Below are 18,634 nucleotides of genomic sequence, written 5' to 3'. Positions count from 1 at the left end.
GAACTATAAGCTGTTGGGTTTTTTCCATGTTTTCTTTGATGAAGACCTGTGTTCAAGTGAGACAAGTGAGGCCCCAGTGCCTTCTATGGGCTGAAATCCCTATAAAAATCTAGCTCTTTGCTTTGCACCTGGAGACGACATAAAGGTGCCGGTACATGAAACTTAGCTGTGAGAACACATCACTCTCAAGTCCAGAATTTGAGATGTGGAAAAGGTTAGTGCCAGAAAGGCCAGTTTACTGAACAGAGTCACCCTACCAGAACATGCCAGTAGGAAGTGCTGAAAATGCTGAGCAGGGATTTTTTTTCCAGCCTGTTGCAAAGCTTACTAGTGTCAGAAATGGGTGCAGACTCCGTGAAAGTGCTAGTTAGGGCCCTTTTGGAAAGACTCGTCACACTGAGTCACTTGTGGATGCCCTTTCCATGGGAAGGGGGCGGTGAGGGAGAGAGAGAGAGAGAGACTGGGACAGGGAGACAGAGGAGTCTCTTCTCCTGTAGCCTCAGCCAGACTTGGCAGAGGGATAGAGACCTAACTTAACTTATTAAGTTCCTACAAGTTTTTGGGTAACGTGCAAAACGGGTTTTGTCTGTTAATGCTGACTCTCTGCTGAGCCTCAGCCTGGAAGAGACAAGAGAAATTTCACACGGGCAAATGAGAGCTAATGAATTCCCTAATCATGGGAAATACTTCAGTCAGAGTTTATGTATTAAATAGCAGAGAAACCTCAGACGGGAGTTCTCACCTCCGCGGATTCTCTGCTGTCTAATAAAATGCAGACGGGGATAGAAGTCATAAATACATTTATGAGTATGGTTTCCCAATGAGGTTCTCTGAAGTCTGCAAGGGATAAACTCCTGCTGCAGCTTAATATTACACAGTTAGATTGTCAATTAACCACAAACCCACTGGGAGCTAAGCTGCTTTCGTTTCTGTACCTGGGAATGCTTGCTTCCAGGAGTGCCCAGATCCAGCTGCATCTCTTTCCTGGGGGCTCTGGGCTTAATCAGGGAAGACAGGGTCTCTGCTAGAGGGAGAAATAGCACCTGGTGGGTACCTTTTGGTGATGTGTGGCAGTGGAAACCAGAGCAGGTCATGAGATGCAAAGAACTACACTGCACCCGTTGTCTGAACTTCAGCGTGGCTGGGCAAGGTCCTGAGCAACTTCATATACTCACCAAGTGTACCCTGCTTTCAGCAGAGGTTGGACTAGATGACCCCCAGAAATCCCTTAAATCTTTCTATGATGTCATGAGCCCTTAAACCCTGAATTCACAGTTAGAAGAAATGTAATTGTTTTGCCATTATTTTTCTGGAGTGAAGTGTTACCAGTGCACAAACATTTGGTTTGGATGCCTGCAGCTTTTGGAAAATTTAAATAGACATTAATATCCTGCCTGCTTGGCAACATAGGGATCAATTTGGGCTTTTCCAAATGCCTTCTATCACTAACCCTTGTTTCACTCCTGATCTGATTCCTCAGAATCAGATCCACTTCCCAGGAAGAACCATAAAATTAAACTCACACAGCAGATGCCAGCATAGTATAGCAGCCCATTATCACACAAAAACGGGGCTTGCCTATTAATCAACCTACAGGTGATTAGATTTTACATGTATCATATGCATGCAGCATTAAGAACATGAATTACTACTGAAGAAAAACATTTCCTCACCATCTGGCAGTTTGATGTCCTCTCCTCCTGATCCTAAAAACCCTGATTATTGCAGGCTGTTCCCTAAGCTTAGGGCCTCTGTTTTCCACCCCTAGCAATTAAGAATCATCCCCAACTTTTCTCCCTCAGAGCAATAGCCCTTTGCCACCTTAAGTTTTCATAGTAAGCCAAGATTTTTCCAGAGCACCTCCATGATTCAGCATTATCTCCCTTGGCTTATTCCACTACTTTTCCCCCATGCCCCTCTTTACCCACTCTACCTGTATTCATCCTAAAATACCTCTCCCGTGCCGCCTCCTCCTCCTAGGTGAATTCATGCTCATCCTGTTTTCCAGTCCCGCACAGCTCCTGGATTTACAGCTCCCTCCTTGATTCACCCTTTCCTTAAAACCTCCAGAACATCTCCTTTTTCTTACAGTTCCAAACTTCATTTTACACGGGTGCCTCCCAGGGTCTTGCCTGGCGCTGGGGTGCTCAGCGTAGCACAGACGGCATCTGCTGGGTAGCTGAAGAACATCATGCTCCGGCTGCGAATATTCCAATTGCTGAGGACATAAAAATCAAGACCTGAGTCACATAAACAACTTGTCCAGGGCAGCCAATAAATGCTCTGGATATTTTATTGTGATGATACTCCTTCCCCACCCCCCACCCCCCCAGCGAATGACAAGTTAAGAACCCTATTGAGTAATTTCTCATAAAGTGGGGGCAAACTTTTTCGACAACAATGCTGGGCTTGAAGCCAAAGCTGAACAATGCCGGGCTTAACCTGTAGCAGAGACATCCTCTTATTTGGGTCGGTTGTGGCTGGGTTGGCGGGGGAGGCACTGGGGGAAACTCTGATCCGTAAGGTTGTGTTGGGGTTGCTCATAGCAACCACAAAACTCAGCAGTGCTGCTCCGGGGGCGGCACAGCAATGCCGGGTAGAGGGCAAGGATGCCTGGGTGCCCGCCAGAGAGAGGGCAAAAAATATCTGGCTCATGTTTTGTGGTTTAAGCAGTGAATACAGGGTGGCAATCTACAATCTGAGCCTAGTCCGGTCTCAGGTGATTTTGGACTTCTGCTCCCTGAAGTTCCTGTATCCATCTTTCTATTAAGAAAGACATGGAAGAAACGATCCTGATTTTTGATTTTTTTCTTTTCCCTCTCCACTTTTCCAGGGTTGTTGATGATTTTTAGATGATTTGTTTTCCATTTAACACTTGCTTCTGGGACCTTTTTGATAGCACACTTAATGGTATTAAGTGCCATTTTTAAGCCTTACGCTTAATTAATATACTCAATCTACTTATTTACTGAAGGAGTGAGTAAAGACAGACTCAGCAAGTCCTGGGCTACAGACTTCTTGCAAGGCCTAGGCACTTTGAAACAGTAGGGTAGTAGATCAAAGTGGATGATCAGTTACAGCCTTTGTAAGTGCAGAGAGCCTCCAGCTTTGTATCCTTAGCAAGCAGCTCTTTGCAAGACAAAACCCACCAAATCGAGCTCTGTGTGATCCTACCCACTGCTGGCTGCTCATGACACAGCGTTGCAGTTTTAATAGCACATTTTGGCTAACACTCAAAGCCAGGCATTGGCTGCTTTGTGTAGTTTAGGTTGACTGTGACATTCTTAATTGTCATGGCCTGCCTCCAACAGCTGGCATGAAAAGCACCTGCCCAGAGGTGACACTGCAGCTGGATGGTTGGGATGCTCTCCAGAATGATGAGAAGCAGAACTTAGCGCTGAAATGCTTGAAGACAACCTTGTATCCAGGCTTCACACTTCTGGAAGCAAGCCTTCCACTCGTCCAGAGATAGAAAAGAAGGGGAACACACCCTCCCTGTGTTTCACATGGAACATTATAATGAAAATAAAATTTGTGTTGCGTGGAGTAATGTGGGTATGTGGGCAGCAGGCCTTACACCAGCAGCTGGACTGGAGTCCTGCCATTCTAGGGTAAAATGGGGCACTGCACAGTCTTGACATACGGAGAGGTACAGAGACCTAGCAGAAGATGGTGGGCTCTGTGGTCAACCAACAAGTAATACCTAGATGCTCCAGGCAAGATTATCAACAGGTCAAGTGAAGCAAGATTTGCCAGTAACCTCAGTGGCATTGCACCTTGTCTGTCATTTTTGTGCACAAAACAGATTTCAAAATTTCATGAAGTGCTAGAGGCATAGGTGGGCACAAACCCGGTAATTTTAGGTGTTCTTTGACAAGGCTGACTGTCACTGCCATGTGGAAAAGAAAAATCAAGTTCCCAGACAGACCAGTTTGGACTCTTGGTGCCCTCTGCTATCTTTGCCTAAGAAACAGGCCGCTTGTGTTTCATCCCTCTACTCTTAAATTGTTCTAGTGTATAATCCTACTTGTTCCTCGCAGCAAGACCCTACAAACACATCCCTCATCTCAAAGTTTGAGTCATAGCAACCTATGTTGTCACAGTAGCTGCATAAAATGCAAAGCAGAACATAAAGCCAAGACAGGCAGCAGATTTCATCCCAATGGGAAATTCAGGTTTTGTTCTGGTTGCACACGCTGATAATGACAAAGCCAAACTTGTCTTCTGCTGGTAATCCTTGTCTTTATTTGGTGCTCAACCTGTGAAGTGTTAAAATCAAATACATCACTCAGGCAGGGGCATGATAAACAGATCTGGCCAGTTGCCTCTTCCTATTTCCTCCAGCCAATTAACTATTCCTGATGATTATGATGTTGTTGTAATGAGTGCTTATAAGGCCTTCTTACCCCCAAAGGTCTACTCTTGAGCACAGACCTTCAACTCGCAAACCCCGAGTTCAACATTTCATCTGAAAAGTATGTGCTGTTATTACTGAAGTAGACAGAAGCTTCCAGCTTCTACTCTTAGCTTACTAAGATAAGTCGATGTGAAGGGACCTCCATGATAAAACAGGCAAAAATACAAGAGAATAAAAAAAACAAACCAACACTTAACTTCCAATATTTTTGTTATGACAGCAACAGAACAAAATCTCCTTGATGCTTGTTTTCAGGCTTCAGCATGTTGACATATTGCTCAGCTAACATGAGAAGCTTTATCTTCAGGAACATTAATTCCTTCCTAGGTCCTTACAAGAGCTGCTTAACACTCCTAATCATCTCTTGATCCATTGTGATTGTGTAATCACACAGCAGTATCTGTGTCTCCCATCTGTATCATCTGCACAGGATCTTTTCCAATTACTGCATGGACATAAATTAAACTTTGGCTACCCCCATAGCAGAAACACCTAGATGCATCAGGCTCCAGGGAAGAGAGCCAGAGAGGATCAAGCAAGCAAGAGAAAATTAACCTTCTGAAGAAGGGAGCTAGCTAAATAGAGCAAGCCAGCATGCCTCAGAAGGGGCCATAGTAAAAGCCAGTCCCAGAAAGATGAACTACTGAGACGTTTGGTTTGACACAAACTTCCTTAGCAATTCTGTCTTGATGGAATGAGTAGGTCCTCAGGGAGTGCCTGCTCATCCTTTTAAATGAAGGTTACACAATAATAAAGTTTAATAAACCAAACTGCACAGAACAAGGTTTAAAGTGAAAAGTAAGGCTGCCATCAGTGCAATCTCATTAAGAAGAAATAAAGCTGTCACATGGGGTGGCAAGGGAGGGGCAGGGAAAGTTGCACAACAGCCTTTCACAAAGACTTCTTTATAAACACCAGCTCAGACTTCTAGGTTAGATGTTACTGAGTCTGTGAGGACAGCTGCACTCAAGACAAGTAAAACCCAGGCACACTATTAGGCCATCCTCATAGATAATAATTTCAGGTTCTTTACTGAAAGGGTGGTTGGGCACTGGAACAGGCTCCCCAGGGAAGTGGTCACAGCTTGGACGAGTTCAAGGAACGTGTGGATGATGCACTCAGTCCCATGCTCTGACTTGGTTGGGCCTGTGTGGAGCCAGCAGTTGGACCTGATGATCCATATGGGTCTCTTCCAACTCAGGACATTCTGTGACTCTATGAAGAATTAAGTAAGACCTTGTCCCTCACCCCTGAGTGGCATTCTTGCAGCATGTGCTACAGAGCACAGAGATAGAAAAATGGAAATACCTTCTTTCGCTGAGGTATCACATTGTGCCTTGTTTTAAAGCTGAAATTTGGCAAGAATACAGCCCCAGGAGTACATGCTAGAAGATATACACGTTTTTTGTACGTCCTGACAATCCCCAAGGAAAGCTGTTACAGGATTCCAGAGCATGGACCTAAAGCTTATGTCTCAATTTAGGCATCATCCAAAGTATCTCACACCAGTGTCTTGTTTCTGCAGTACTCAGAGGGGCACAAGGCACTTTATTCTCTCAGCACATTAATTCACTTGTGCAAACTCAAAACATCCCAATACTATATGGAACAGGCTGCCCAGAGAGGTGGTGGGTGCCCCATCCCTGGAGGTGTTCAAGGCCAGGTTGGATGGGGCCCTGGGCAACCTTGTGTAGATCCAGGCCTGGAGGTCGGTGGCCCTGCCTTGTGAGGGGGGGTTGGAAGTCTGTGATCCTTGGGGTCCCTTCCAACCCATGCCATTCTATGATTCTGTATCTTAACACTCAGGTCATACACAGCTTATGTGAACAAAAAGCAAATTCACAGCAAGTTCTGAAGTCATGTATTTGTTGGAGCAAGACCTGTTGTTTGGCACCAATAAGCACATTAGCAACGTTCCACAAGACAACAGGCACTCTACAGTCATACAGGCCTTATATTTCATTGCCTTTTTTTGCCCCTATAATGTCAAAGCTAAGCAAGTATGGCAATGTCTCCTCCTCTTTGTCTCCCTTTGAGGGGATTAAACAAGAACAGAATGACTACACCATTCAAGTGAACAATGCTAGTTTTTATTTGTAAGTGTTACAATACAGCCACCATCAAATTAAAATAAAGAGCTGAACATAAGACTTGCATAGATTTATTTATTTTTTAAAATTATGTTATTTTAATTTGTTTTTGGGCCAAAGACTCTCCATGCACTGTTTGGCACAAAGGCAGCTAACAAGTTTCACTTTAGATCTGTAATTCCTAAGAAAAAGAAAGAGCCACACATTTGGTTTATCTAGTATGCAAAGCTAATACACAACTGTGATTTTTATTTCTTTTTCTACTCAAATACTGGAAGTATCTTCTGGGGAAGACCTCTTTGTGCTTTGGTAAAGAACTTAGAAATCAAAAGCCTAAGTATGATCCCTCTGCAGAGTTACATTCTTGGAAACGCATATTGTGTGCCACATCCCTCTGATAAAAGGCACAATTTATGAAAAGAACATTCATGAAAGAACAGAAGCCTGTTCTGAAAGGATAAGAGTGACATCCACTAATGTTGGTGGAGTTTTGGTTTGGTCTTTTTATTTTTTAAAAAACTGGGGCAAGACCATCATATTATTTTTCTCTGCCTCCCTACCCCCCAATAAAAGCTGTAAAGTAACTTCAGTATTTACAAAATCAAAAATTTTCCAGGTGTTTATAGTTGTAAGGAAGAGAAACATGAGCAACCTCAGTTTTCTACTGGGGCAGAGTTACTTTACAAACTAGATGTTAGAATAGTCACTATCCCTCAAGAACTCAAGTGTCAACAACAAGCAAGTGATTACAGGCAACCTTTTTTTTTAAGCTTCAGTCCCCCTGCATACTTGAGGTCTAGTGAACAGAACCATATGCTAAAGCTGAGCATCTTGTCTAAAGTGCTTGATGAAAGCAGGGAAACTATAAAAACGATAAATTAGTGAGACTGGAAAGTGGAAGAGGTACATTTATCATACAAAAAAACGAGGGAAATCAAAGCATTTTCACATTTTCTTCTTCCATTAGAAAGAGCCAAAAGTCCCTTCATGGTTAAGAGCTTCCTTAAAAGTGTCTATAGTTCATAACACATTTTTTTTCCTTACATTTCTGGGATGTAAAGTCATTTGACTCAGGGAAAACATTCCAAAAGAAGACAGCATTATTACAGCTAAGACATGAAGATTACACAGCAAGTTTTAGTCATTAAAACAAAATAAAAACAAAAAATCTTTGGGAAAATGCTATTTAATACTTTCAGTAATTTTAAATGCCCCAATACTATTACAGTAGAAATGCAAGAGGCTTTGGAACGCAGCAGCGCTTGGTTCTGTGCACGTCTTCTCTTAAGACATCATCTTTTTCTTACATTCCACTGAGCAGAAGACCATCCCTTCCACTGGCATGAACTTCTGGCCGATGAGACACTTGCTGCAGCAGGAACACAGGAAGCATTCCTGCGTGGCGTGCCAGTTGAAGTTGTTGTATGTCACCCGCTGAACTTCTGGGTCTATAGCATTATGACAGCCTTGGCAGATCTGTTCAGAAACAAAAACAACACTTAAGTGAGACCTACACACCCTCTCAACAAGTACAACAAAAGCTGGCATAATTCTGCTTTTGGAAAAGACAGGTCTCAAAAGAAGCCTTTGAAATAAAGCTCCAGCTTTTGGTTTTTCTTTATTTTAAAGCAGTGTTTCTAATCAAAATACAGCTTAAGACACAAGATAATTAGACACACACAAGAAGTTCGATGATGCTGGGGCGAAACTTAAGACAATTATCATAGTTAGGATATCCCAACACCCAAATAATGATAAAAACTTGTCATGCCAAACAGTATGGATCTTCATATAACCCCTACATCTGAAGAGATTAGTTACCAATTTTTCTGTGCATTGGTAACTGTAAAGCAATGGCAAAGTATTAAAGGTTTCTAGAAAGTCTGAGATGTAATTAATCTTAAAATCTGGTTATCAAAAATTATCATTTAGATCAAAAGGGAGTTAATGTTTTGAGAGACAAAAGAGCCTTTCCAAATGATAATTCCTCACACCTACCTTGGAAGACTATTAACTGCCATCAGGAGATGACAGTTTTTTCCTCCATTTACTATGCAAACAGTCTAGATGAACGTTAGATTGAACTCCCAGCTGATAGCTAGCAAATTAGTAGATATGAATGGACAATCATCTCAGAATAGAGCTGCTAGCATACCTAGGAATGAAGAACTACCATCCTTCCCCAAACTTTCAGCTTTATCCCATCAGTCACTCTCCTCCATAATTCATATGGTTAGAAACACAAAGAAACCAAGTACCTATATTGCAATTGTTACTACAGGCTTTCAGCAGACCAGTTGAAGTTGAATCCCACTGGTCACAATCAACTATGACTGACACCAACTAAACATTTAGCAGCGTCACTCATCTTCACCTACATTACTCCCTGTTACAAAATCCTGTTTCACCATTGGTGCAGCTGAAAGTATTTTCAGAACAGCTTCCCCCTGCCAGAGGCTTTTGTTCAAGTTTATGAATTAACAAGATACTTGTGTGCCTTTAATTTGGGTTTTTGTTTGGAGATTTTTTTTGTTTGGCTGATTTTGGTGGTTTGCTGTGTTTTGGGGTTTTTTTTTTTTTCCAAAGGTGAAACAGATGATTGACTTGAGCCTGAACTTGGATTCAATTTACACTCTTCAGAAACTCCCACAGGGGGAGAAAGCAAGAGCTCCAAACCCCACAGATGTACATTCCCTCCCTTCAGAGGGCCAGCAGGCCCGTGCATATCTCACCGCAGCGTGGTTCTTCATGTAGCAGGGTTTGCAGACCGGCTTGTCATTCACCATCACGTATATTTCCCCAGCCAAAACGCAGTCGCAGTCGAAGCAGCAGAAGTGTTTCAGATGCCAGTTTTGACCTTCTGCCTGAGTATATTCATTGCTGAATATCAGCTGTGAAGGAGATACAGACAAATATGAATCTGTGCATTTGAGCAGTGTTTATTTCAATACAGATAGCCTCAGGATACTTTGCAATTTCCACGGCGCTCCTGGTGATTCCACCGTTTCAAATGATTTCAACAACAAAACCAAACGCCTTCACTCGTTTTGCCTCTTCTCCAAAAGCCTCCATTCCCATTACGCTTATTAAGAGCCAATGCCAGACACCAGGGTGGCTGCTCTCTATGCTGCACGAGGTGTAATTTAGTCAGGCGCTCCCCCTAGTGACCTTCCTTGGGAACCAACTGCATAATTGGGACTTGACAGAATCCGTACTCTTGTATTATATCCCCTGTCCCTGTAGACTGCAGAAAACCCCCACCAAATCCAAAGGAAACAATGGATCTTCCCAAATGCGGAGTGCCTGTATCAATTTCAGTTCCTTGCAACCCCAATCAGTTAAAACTTGTGGAGATCCTGGGCTCCATCTGAAGAGGGGTGACCAGCAGGGACAGGGAAGTGGTTGTCCCTCTCTACTCTGCCCTCATGAAGTCCCATCTGGAGTCCTGTGTCCAGATCTGGGGCCCCAATACAAGAAAGATGTGGAACTGTAGGAGAGAGTCCAGAGGAGGGCTATGAAGATGATTAGAGGGCTGGAGCACCTCCCCTATGAAAAGAGGCTGAAGGAACTGGGTCAGAAAGCCTAGAAAAGAGAAGGCTGCGGGGGGACCTCATTGCAGCCTTCCAGTACCTGAAGGGAGCCTATGAACAGGAGGGGAATCAACTTTTTAAAAGGGTAGATAACGGCAGGACAATTGGGAATGGACTAAAGCTAAAGGAGGGAAGGTTTAGATTAGATATTAGGGGGAAGTTTTTTAAAAAGAGAGTGGAAAGGTGCTGGAAGGGGCTGCCCAGAGAGATGATGGATGCCCCATCCCTGGAGATGTTCAAGGCCAGGTTGGATGGGGCTCTGGGCAACCTTGTGTAGATCCAGGCCTGGAGGTTGATGGCCCTGCCTGTGTGAGGGGGGTTGGAACTCTATGAACCTTGGGATCCCTTCCAACCCAGACCATTCTATGACTCTGATACCTGCACTGAAATATTTTAGTAAAAGTCATATTCACACCACCTGTGTGTTAGAACAAAGGACTGGGGTATTTCCTACCTCATCGCATCCAGCACAGCGGGGTTTTTCGCTATCACAATAATGCCTTCCACAATACAGGTTTCCATTCTTCCAGAAATAGATCATGTCTACTAGAAGTTCACTGCAGGTGCAACAGACAAAACAAGCTGGGTGCCACAACTTGTCATATCCAGCACGTTCTGCGTAGACAGCTGGGTCACCTTCTTTCATGCTCAGCTTACAGCGGTAGCAGGACTGCAGAGAAGTTATTAATGAGTTAAGTAAGTCTTCAAAGAGGTACCTTTGTAACAACTATGTATTACTGACATATTTAAGAAATCCCACCTTCCTAGACTGAAATTAAAGCTTTAGTTTACTCCCATGATCAGGCAGTAGTGCAACATGATGCCACAGTACAGGCCCGACAAAGCAATTCAAGATGATGTACATACTACTGACATAGCACTAGCGATACTTGGGAATGGATTATTGTACTTTAACACTCACATTCTGGCAACTACAACTCTTTAAAAAAAAACCCAAACCATGGAATTAAAATTAACATTATGTTCTATAAGTCTTATGTACTCAAGAATAAAGAATCAGAAGGAGCCTCCATCAAAGAGCTAACCAGCTAGACTCGGACTAAAACACAAAAGAAAATAGGTGTACTTATATGTCATGAAAAGATCAAGTTATATCTGCATCACTGGTCAAAAAAACCCACCAAAACCACATAATGAGAGAATTTCCAACTCATTCTGTTTAAAGCTGTGTTCTAGGGATGCTGGTCACTCATGGCTGTTGTCCAGTAGTCTGTGATTAATGATTTTTGGATAGGGAGCATGGTTATGGAAAAGGGACTACAAGATTTATGAACACAGCTACACCACAAATAGTTCAAAAAAATTAAGGTTTGTTACAGAAACAAAAATTTTCATCTACAGTTTAATCATCAGTTTGGCATTTCCTGCACTCCAGTTGGTCTGTGGACTGGGTTGAACATCCTGGGAAGGCTTTTTCTGTGATTCACATCTCTACAAGCCCAGTCACAAATGGCTTTTTTTTAATTGCTTGTGTGTGTGCATATATATATATCTCAAAATACATCTAAAGTGTCTCAGTCACAGCTGTAAGGCATACTGATCAGGTCCCCACACTTGTTTGTGCAGTTTCAAAATACACAAAGACAGACATCAAAGGGGGAGGAACAACAGCTTGGAACAGAATGAAAGGGTAACGAATGAAAGAGGAAGTGTAAATATATATATCTATATAAAGCTTTTTACATCTACTTTCTACTTTAGATCTTCTACTCCAAGAGGAGTCAGTTGGAAGGTTTAGTAGTTGCATGGACCTAGATGAGGGCAAGATGATTCATTTATCTAATTTGTGACATCCTGAGGTAGTTAAAAAGTGTATAAAGATATTTACCTCTTTATAAAAGTGTGCTGAATATCCATTTTTCTGTTATTCAGATATCAGTCATGATGAAATAACTTTTTTTTTTTAAACAGAGGCAATTATTATAGGTATATTTACATTAATAGTGGAGACCTGGGTTGGGTTTTCTTTTGTTTTGTTTCTTTATAAAAAATAATCAAATTTAAAGTAATTGCAACCTGTTCACATAATGAAAACCAAGGAATTCTATTTGCAGAACTAATGGATAGAAAAGAGTGCAGACAAAGATGGCAATTCTGCAAGGTATTTAAGAGCTCTTCTCTGCATTGGTTTATTTTGAGCTGTTAAGAAGTTGAGATAATGCTACAGCTTATAGCTGAGACTAAGTCACATTGCAGAAATCAGGCAAAAAAAAATACTTAAAAATAACATATCTACATCCTGATTATTTAGTCCAGGGTAAGCTCAGTACCTAACGACAGATAAGCAACTCAAATGTTCACTTACACTGTTTAACTTACAAGACTCTCTAAATCACTGTATGCAGTGATGAGATATCCCAGGCCTGAACAGTAGGAGGTACAGACAGGTGCTTGAGTAAGAACAGTTTACAAGTGATGAATGGGTGTAAGGTAAGAAGGAGGCACCTTTTGATACAACTACTCAAGAGGACAGCACGGTCCCCACCAGTTGGCCAGCGGGGTGCAAGGCAAGGTGCCTGTTTCCATAGGGCTTTCTCAAAGGAGAGGAGTGAAGATCTGCTGTGGTGAAACTAGTCACCCAGGAGGAGAGGCTGGGTTAAGACAAAATGCTAATCAAGCCACCATACTGAAAAGTACCTTACAAATGGCAAAAAGTAACGGAATGATTAATTTCAGGAAGTAGCTCCAGGTAACCAAACAGCGCAGGATACAACCGATTAAGTAAGTGGGCATGTTCAAAGCTAAATCTGAAGTGTTATTTTTATATTCCTTAGGATTCACACCAGAAATACTATACTGTGTGAGTTAAAAGCAACCAACAAAAATACACTGAGAAATGCCAGCCCACCACACCCCCTAATAACACTGAAAGCCATATCCTACAGCAACATTAACAGACTTTTATCTCCATCTAGAGCTCCTATATTCATTTTCTGTAATTAGCCTGGCAACAAATAACTTTTGGGATTCATACATGTAACAGTAACATTTCTGGAAACCAAGTTACAGGAGCTTTTGCCACTCTGCAGTGAAAGGTCTATCTTCACTAAGCTATTTTAAGGCTATTTCAGTAATCCTCCCTCTATTTTGTATTATAAGTGGTAGCAGACACATGCATAGTACAAGTTTGCATGTGGTGCCAGAAATACTTTATTAAGGCTGTGGTTTTAGAAGCATCAATGAAAACTGGGCAATTTTGCATACTTTATCTTTTGTTGAGCTATCAGAAGGCAGGAATTGGATGCCAAAGAAAAACGGTAGATTAAAACCAGGTCTGAGTATGAAACCAAGGTTAGTCAGAACAGCCATTATGTGGCTTGGCTTATTGGACATGGGAGGGAGAGGTGTTACTTTATTATTTCGTAGTTTCATTTAACTTTAAACACAATTTATCAAGTGGGTGATTTTGGTGCCCTTCCAAGAAAGAGGAGAAAACAGGCTTCTAAAATTAAACTAAACTTCTCCAAGAAGAGAGAAGTGCAGCAATTAGTCTGTAAGACTACACAAGTTTCTTGATTATTATTCTGTAAAAGCCACCCTGCTATACTGTCTCTCCAAGCTAGCATGTTTTTGCAACACAGATGAAAAGGTCACCTAGGAAGTTATTTGCCGCAATGCACTAAGTTTGTTCAGAAGCCAGGGTTCTGTGCAGACACTGACACCGTTTTCCAGTTCCCCTTCTCTCTTTCTTTCCTTCCTTCCCGCCCCAAATTTTCACCACTTCAAGTTAACAAACAAGTTAATTGAGAGCACTCGGGTGGTGATCATACCTTCTTGTTTTATCTTTTCTTTCTTATACTTACATACTGAGATGCCTTCCGATCTGGGGACTTGTCCTCCATCGCTCCTACAGCGGCTGAGGTGCTTCTGTCACCATTGTTCACATTGTTCTTGTCAGTAGCTCTCGTTTCCATCTCACCAGGGAGCTTGACATCTCCTACGCCAAGCGCCTCGTTTTTGTACTTCTTCACAAATTGCTCCATCTGCTTAACTTCGTTGGGGGAGAGCTCGTGGCATTTTGAAGGATCCTGATCGTGAGCAGGCAGCTGCTTGGCCAACTGCTTCTTCCTGTACTGCGCGCCTTCCGAGCCAGCGACAGGCTGCTTCTCCTTTGGTAGCATCTGCATATACTGTCTAGCCTGAACCAGGAGGAATTAGATATCAGATGCCACTTCAACCATAGACCCATCCTTTTAAGCAAGCACGTGACTAAAATCATCTCCACTGTTGTTAGCGACAGTCAAATTTGTCAAAAACAAGGTTCTTTCCATAAACATTACGCTCCCAAAACACAGTAGATGGAGATAAAATACAGCAGATGCATTAACTGGCTTCTTCCCAGAGTCAGAGACAGGCTTCCTTTTAAGCCTTTTACAGAACAGAGTTATTACTTCTCAGGGTAAACAATAATTAACATTTACACAGCACCTCCTCTCTTCAAAGCTATCTAAAACTACTGATCATCGCTATAGCTGAAAAAGTGAAAAAGTAGAAGCTGAAATAGTTTGCCTGGGGCACACAGCCCATTGCAGAAATAATTCTAGCTAAATAAAAAAGCTTTATCTTGAATAAAGCAAGGACAAGCCTAAAAAAAAAAAATCAAAGTGGTAACTGAATATGAAGTTATAGTTGATTTGGATACACAAAGTTTGATTAATTCACTGGAAAAGGGTATTTTGAAAGGCAGGTGAAGAGATAACGTGATTCCAGCAGGGATCACGCAACACTGCAGCACAGCGCCTTAGCAATCAAAGTCTGAGAAGTGAAGTAAAATCCTCAGAAGGCTATCTACCATCTCATCTACTTCAGCTGAAAACATACTGGAAAAGAGCTCTTCTTTTAGATGTCAACACTAACCTTGTTCTGACCATATACAGTAAAAGCTATATGCAAGACTGAGTGTTCCCCTTAACATTAAACAATGACATAAATTGTTGTGGGGTTAGGGGTGGGGGGGGGGGTGAGTTTTTTGGTGGTTTGTTGTTTATTTTTTTTTTCCCTGCGTGTAAGCCCACAATCCATGCAAATTTTTCGAGTTTTACTAAAAAAGGCAAGTTAGAGAAATTGCACTCCGGGGACTCAGCAGATAAATCTTAATTTCATCTATTAAAACTCACATAATCTCCCCAGTTCTCAAGAAGTTCCAGAGACAAGCATCCATATCTGCAAGATACTGGCAAGGCTCAATAAGCAGGCACCATCTTTTCAGTATTGAGGAGGAAGAAGAGAAGCGGTACACACAGAACGACTACAAGAGGTAAACTTATATAGTTCTCTCTCTCTCTCTCCCCCATCGGATCCTGCTTTAAACATGGAGAAACAGTGGGTCGGACTTACAAGTGTCTGATTCTGAACAGGAGGAGCCCACTCATATGTCACAGTATTGATGGAAATGTTCTTCTTGGCTGGCACCGGGTTAGTCAGTATCATCACGTTGCGTTTGTACATGGGAATGCCGTCGTTCTTCAGCTTTGCAATAAGGGTCGTGTACTTTGTATCTTCAAAGAGCTTCCCCACTTTCCGATCCTCCTCATTGCTTGTAACCACATCATGCTCCTCCTGGCCACATTTGCAGTTGCGGCATATTTTTCTGAAATTAATGGAAACAGCAACAAAGTTACAGTCCCAGCTGAAAATTACAGCTCACTCCAGCTGCACGCAGAGCAACAACATCAGTGGGAACCCAGAGCCTTGTTTTCAGTGCCTTGATTACAGAATATACAAGTTATTCTGCAATATGCCAAACATACCTTCTTGAGGACATCCTTTATTTCTCCTGTTGTTTTATTTATGTTCAATTTGTTGTCCTATTAGTTATATTATTTGTTCACAGAAGTTGTGATCAAACAGCTAAGTCAACTACACTAATGCATTTTGAATATAATGCTACATAATTCTTTCTGTTACATCTCAGTATTAATTACACACATATATGTCCATTATCACCCACCTACCACTTTTATTATGGGTGGTGATCCATGACTTAACTTACACACATCACCACGATCCCCCCAGCAATCATTTGGGCCATTAGTTTTTCAGGTTCTCTTTATAGGCTCCAATTTACAAACACTATAAACTATCTTCATATGCATTTCACTTTATCCATGATAACTGGTTATCACAGGTTGCTATCAAGTGGAAACAAATACTTCCTAGAAAGGAAAAAAAATGCATACAGGCACATATACAGCCTAATTGTACCAAGTTCTGTTCAAAGTTCAGCATTTAAGAGGGAAGATGCAAGGCTTATATGGACAAAGCCTTTCAAACGGCTCTGAACCAAGTTAGAGGTATTCTGGCACAGCCTGTACAGAGAATTTTCACAGATAACATCCTTAAAAGGTAGAAAGCTTTACTTAGATATAAATGGTATTCTTTCATATACAACACATTAGAACTCCTTTGATTAAGGGGTATTAGATAGCAATTTATTACCTTTAGCATAATGAAACAATTCACATATAATAAACAGAACCTTTGCTTAGACAAGCTAGTTTACTATTTATTAATGGCTTCCCCAGAGCTTCAGTTCAAAGCTGTCAGCCAGAGTATATGGAAATCAGCAAAGCTGGATGTTAACTAAAGGTTCTTCTTACAGCCTACAAAACCCAAACCAGCCTTCTGGATCTCAACTTTGAGGAAGAAGTAGTAATATTTAACTCCATTATTTATTCTTCACATAGCAAACAGCCTATAACCTCTTCCAATAAAATGCTTCTTGACCTTGCTCACCAAAACCCATCAAACTCTAGAAAGGAAGATGCAGAACAGTATTAAAGTCTTGAAGGCTTATCTTGGGAGGGATAGAGTTAACGTTCTTCCTAGCAGCGGGTATAGTGCTGTGTTTTGGATTTAGAATGAGAATAATGTTGATAACATACTGATGTTTTCAGTTGTTGCCAAGCAGTCGAGGACTTTCCAGCTTCTCATACTGCCCTGCCAACACGAAGGCAGGGGAACGTGCTGTAGTGCACAAGCTGGGAGGGGGCAGTGCCAGCACAACTGACCCCAACTCACCAAGGGATATGGCATACCATATGATGTCATTCTTCATATATAAATAGGGGGTGGGCCAGGAGAATGGACATATTGGGGGCTTGTGAAACATCTCCTTTGGTTGATGAGCAACAGTGCTGTTCATGACTTGTTTTGTACATTTTTTAGTTATTATTACCTTCCATTTCTGTCCTACTAAAGTGTCTTGATTGCAACCCATAAGGGTTTTTTGGTTTGTTCTGCATTTTTTTTTGTTTGGGTTTTTTTTGTTTGTTTGCTTGTGTTTTTTCCACATGGTCAATTCTCTCCTCCATCCCACTGCAGGGGTGGGGAGTGAGCGTATGTGTGGTTGATTTTAGCTGCTGCCAGGTTAAACCATGACATCTACCTTAAAGCATCTGACAGGTACATGACAAAAACATGCCATGACTACAGCAAGCCCATTAGGTGATGGGAAGGGAAGGAAGAAGGACGACTGGCATATAACTGTCCTTCTAAAGTAATGCACAGCCAGCCACAAAGATACCTACACCAGTTTATGATGTGTGGTACTATTATTTCAGCGTGTGATAGATGCTGCCCTGGTCACGTGGCTATACAGCAACCAACAGTTATGGCAACTTAAGTTACCATATACAAATAGCTAACTCTGCAATAGAAACGGGCCACTTCACTCTAAAAATAACAAGCAAAATAAAATTGTTAAGCAGAACAGACTCCAACTAATGACACACAAAAACCTAGAGATCACTAATTGAAGCGTAGGCTGGCTGACAGCTTGCATGGCTTACAACTCACTTCCACAGCAGAAAAGCAGTACAGAATTTCAAAGCTGATACTCATCTATATACTTAGTTAACATTTTACAGTCTCCCAAAAATGTTTCAGCGTGAACTAGCACTGCTCATTAAGCCTAAATACCATAACATGCATCTCAGTCACTTGCCATGCAAAGGTTTGCAAGATTTTCAGCAGTCTACACGAGTCCTTTACCTAGTTAATACTTAGACTATTTAATATACTTACAAAGCAATTTATAGTCACTTTGTTCATCTTTTAAGGTGGGCATATGGTTATACATCATTACCAACTCTCGATTGTATCTTCTTTGATGTCTAACAGTAGGTGACAGAATCAGACCTTACTTTTTGCAGGTTTAGTTCATCATGACATCACAACCATCATGCACCTACATGCCTCACAGCACACATGGAACTTGAATCCAAGCGCTTCGTCCATTTGAACAATAGCTTACTAGATACTTTATTCACTTTCAGTTTAAGTCTTTAGCAATCATAAGACCCAGTCTCACACCTTGCCTTTGGATAGGATGTAACACTGGTGAATGACCAGACACTCTCAGGTAACCTGCACAGACCTTTGCAAAAAAAGAACAGTCTTGCTGCTCAGAACTGCTCTGCTTGCAAAACAGAACTCCATAAAAACAGCTCATATCATCACAGTGCTTGGGCAGCAACAGCTGTGGTGAAGTTCTTCCCCTGAGACTTTCACATGTG

The 18,634-nt window shown here is 41.8% G+C and overlaps 1 protein-coding gene across 2 annotated transcripts in view; it reads right to left on the bottom strand.

The window, feature by feature from the left end:
- Positions 1-6,494: 6,494 nt before the first annotated feature.
- Positions 6,495-18,634, bottom strand: part of TES (testin LIM domain protein) — a 32,908-nt gene continuing 20,768 nt past the window's right edge. For both annotated transcript variants that reach the window (XM_084279600.1, XM_084279599.1), the window contains 5 exons: positions 15,456-15,708; positions 13,922-14,257; positions 10,552-10,767; positions 9,240-9,398; positions 6,495-7,983 (listed from right to left, as the gene is read on the bottom strand). In XM_084279600.1, coding sequence (XP_084135726.1) covers positions 7,792-7,983; positions 9,240-9,398; positions 10,552-10,767; positions 13,922-14,257; positions 15,456-15,708 — 1,156 coding nt within the window. In that variant the 3' untranslated portion in view covers positions 6,495-7,791. The remainder of the gene's footprint in view (positions 7,984-9,239; positions 9,399-10,551; positions 10,768-13,921; positions 14,258-15,455; positions 15,709-18,634) is intronic.

The sequence above is a fragment of the Gallinula chloropus genome (genome assembly GCF_964237585.1).
Source record: "Gallinula chloropus genome assembly, chromosome: 1".
Classification (NCBI taxonomy): Eukaryota; Metazoa; Chordata; class Aves; order Gruiformes; family Rallidae; genus Gallinula; species Gallinula chloropus.
Note: the sequence above shows the minus strand (reverse complement) of the source record. Positions and strands in the feature narration are given on the sequence as shown.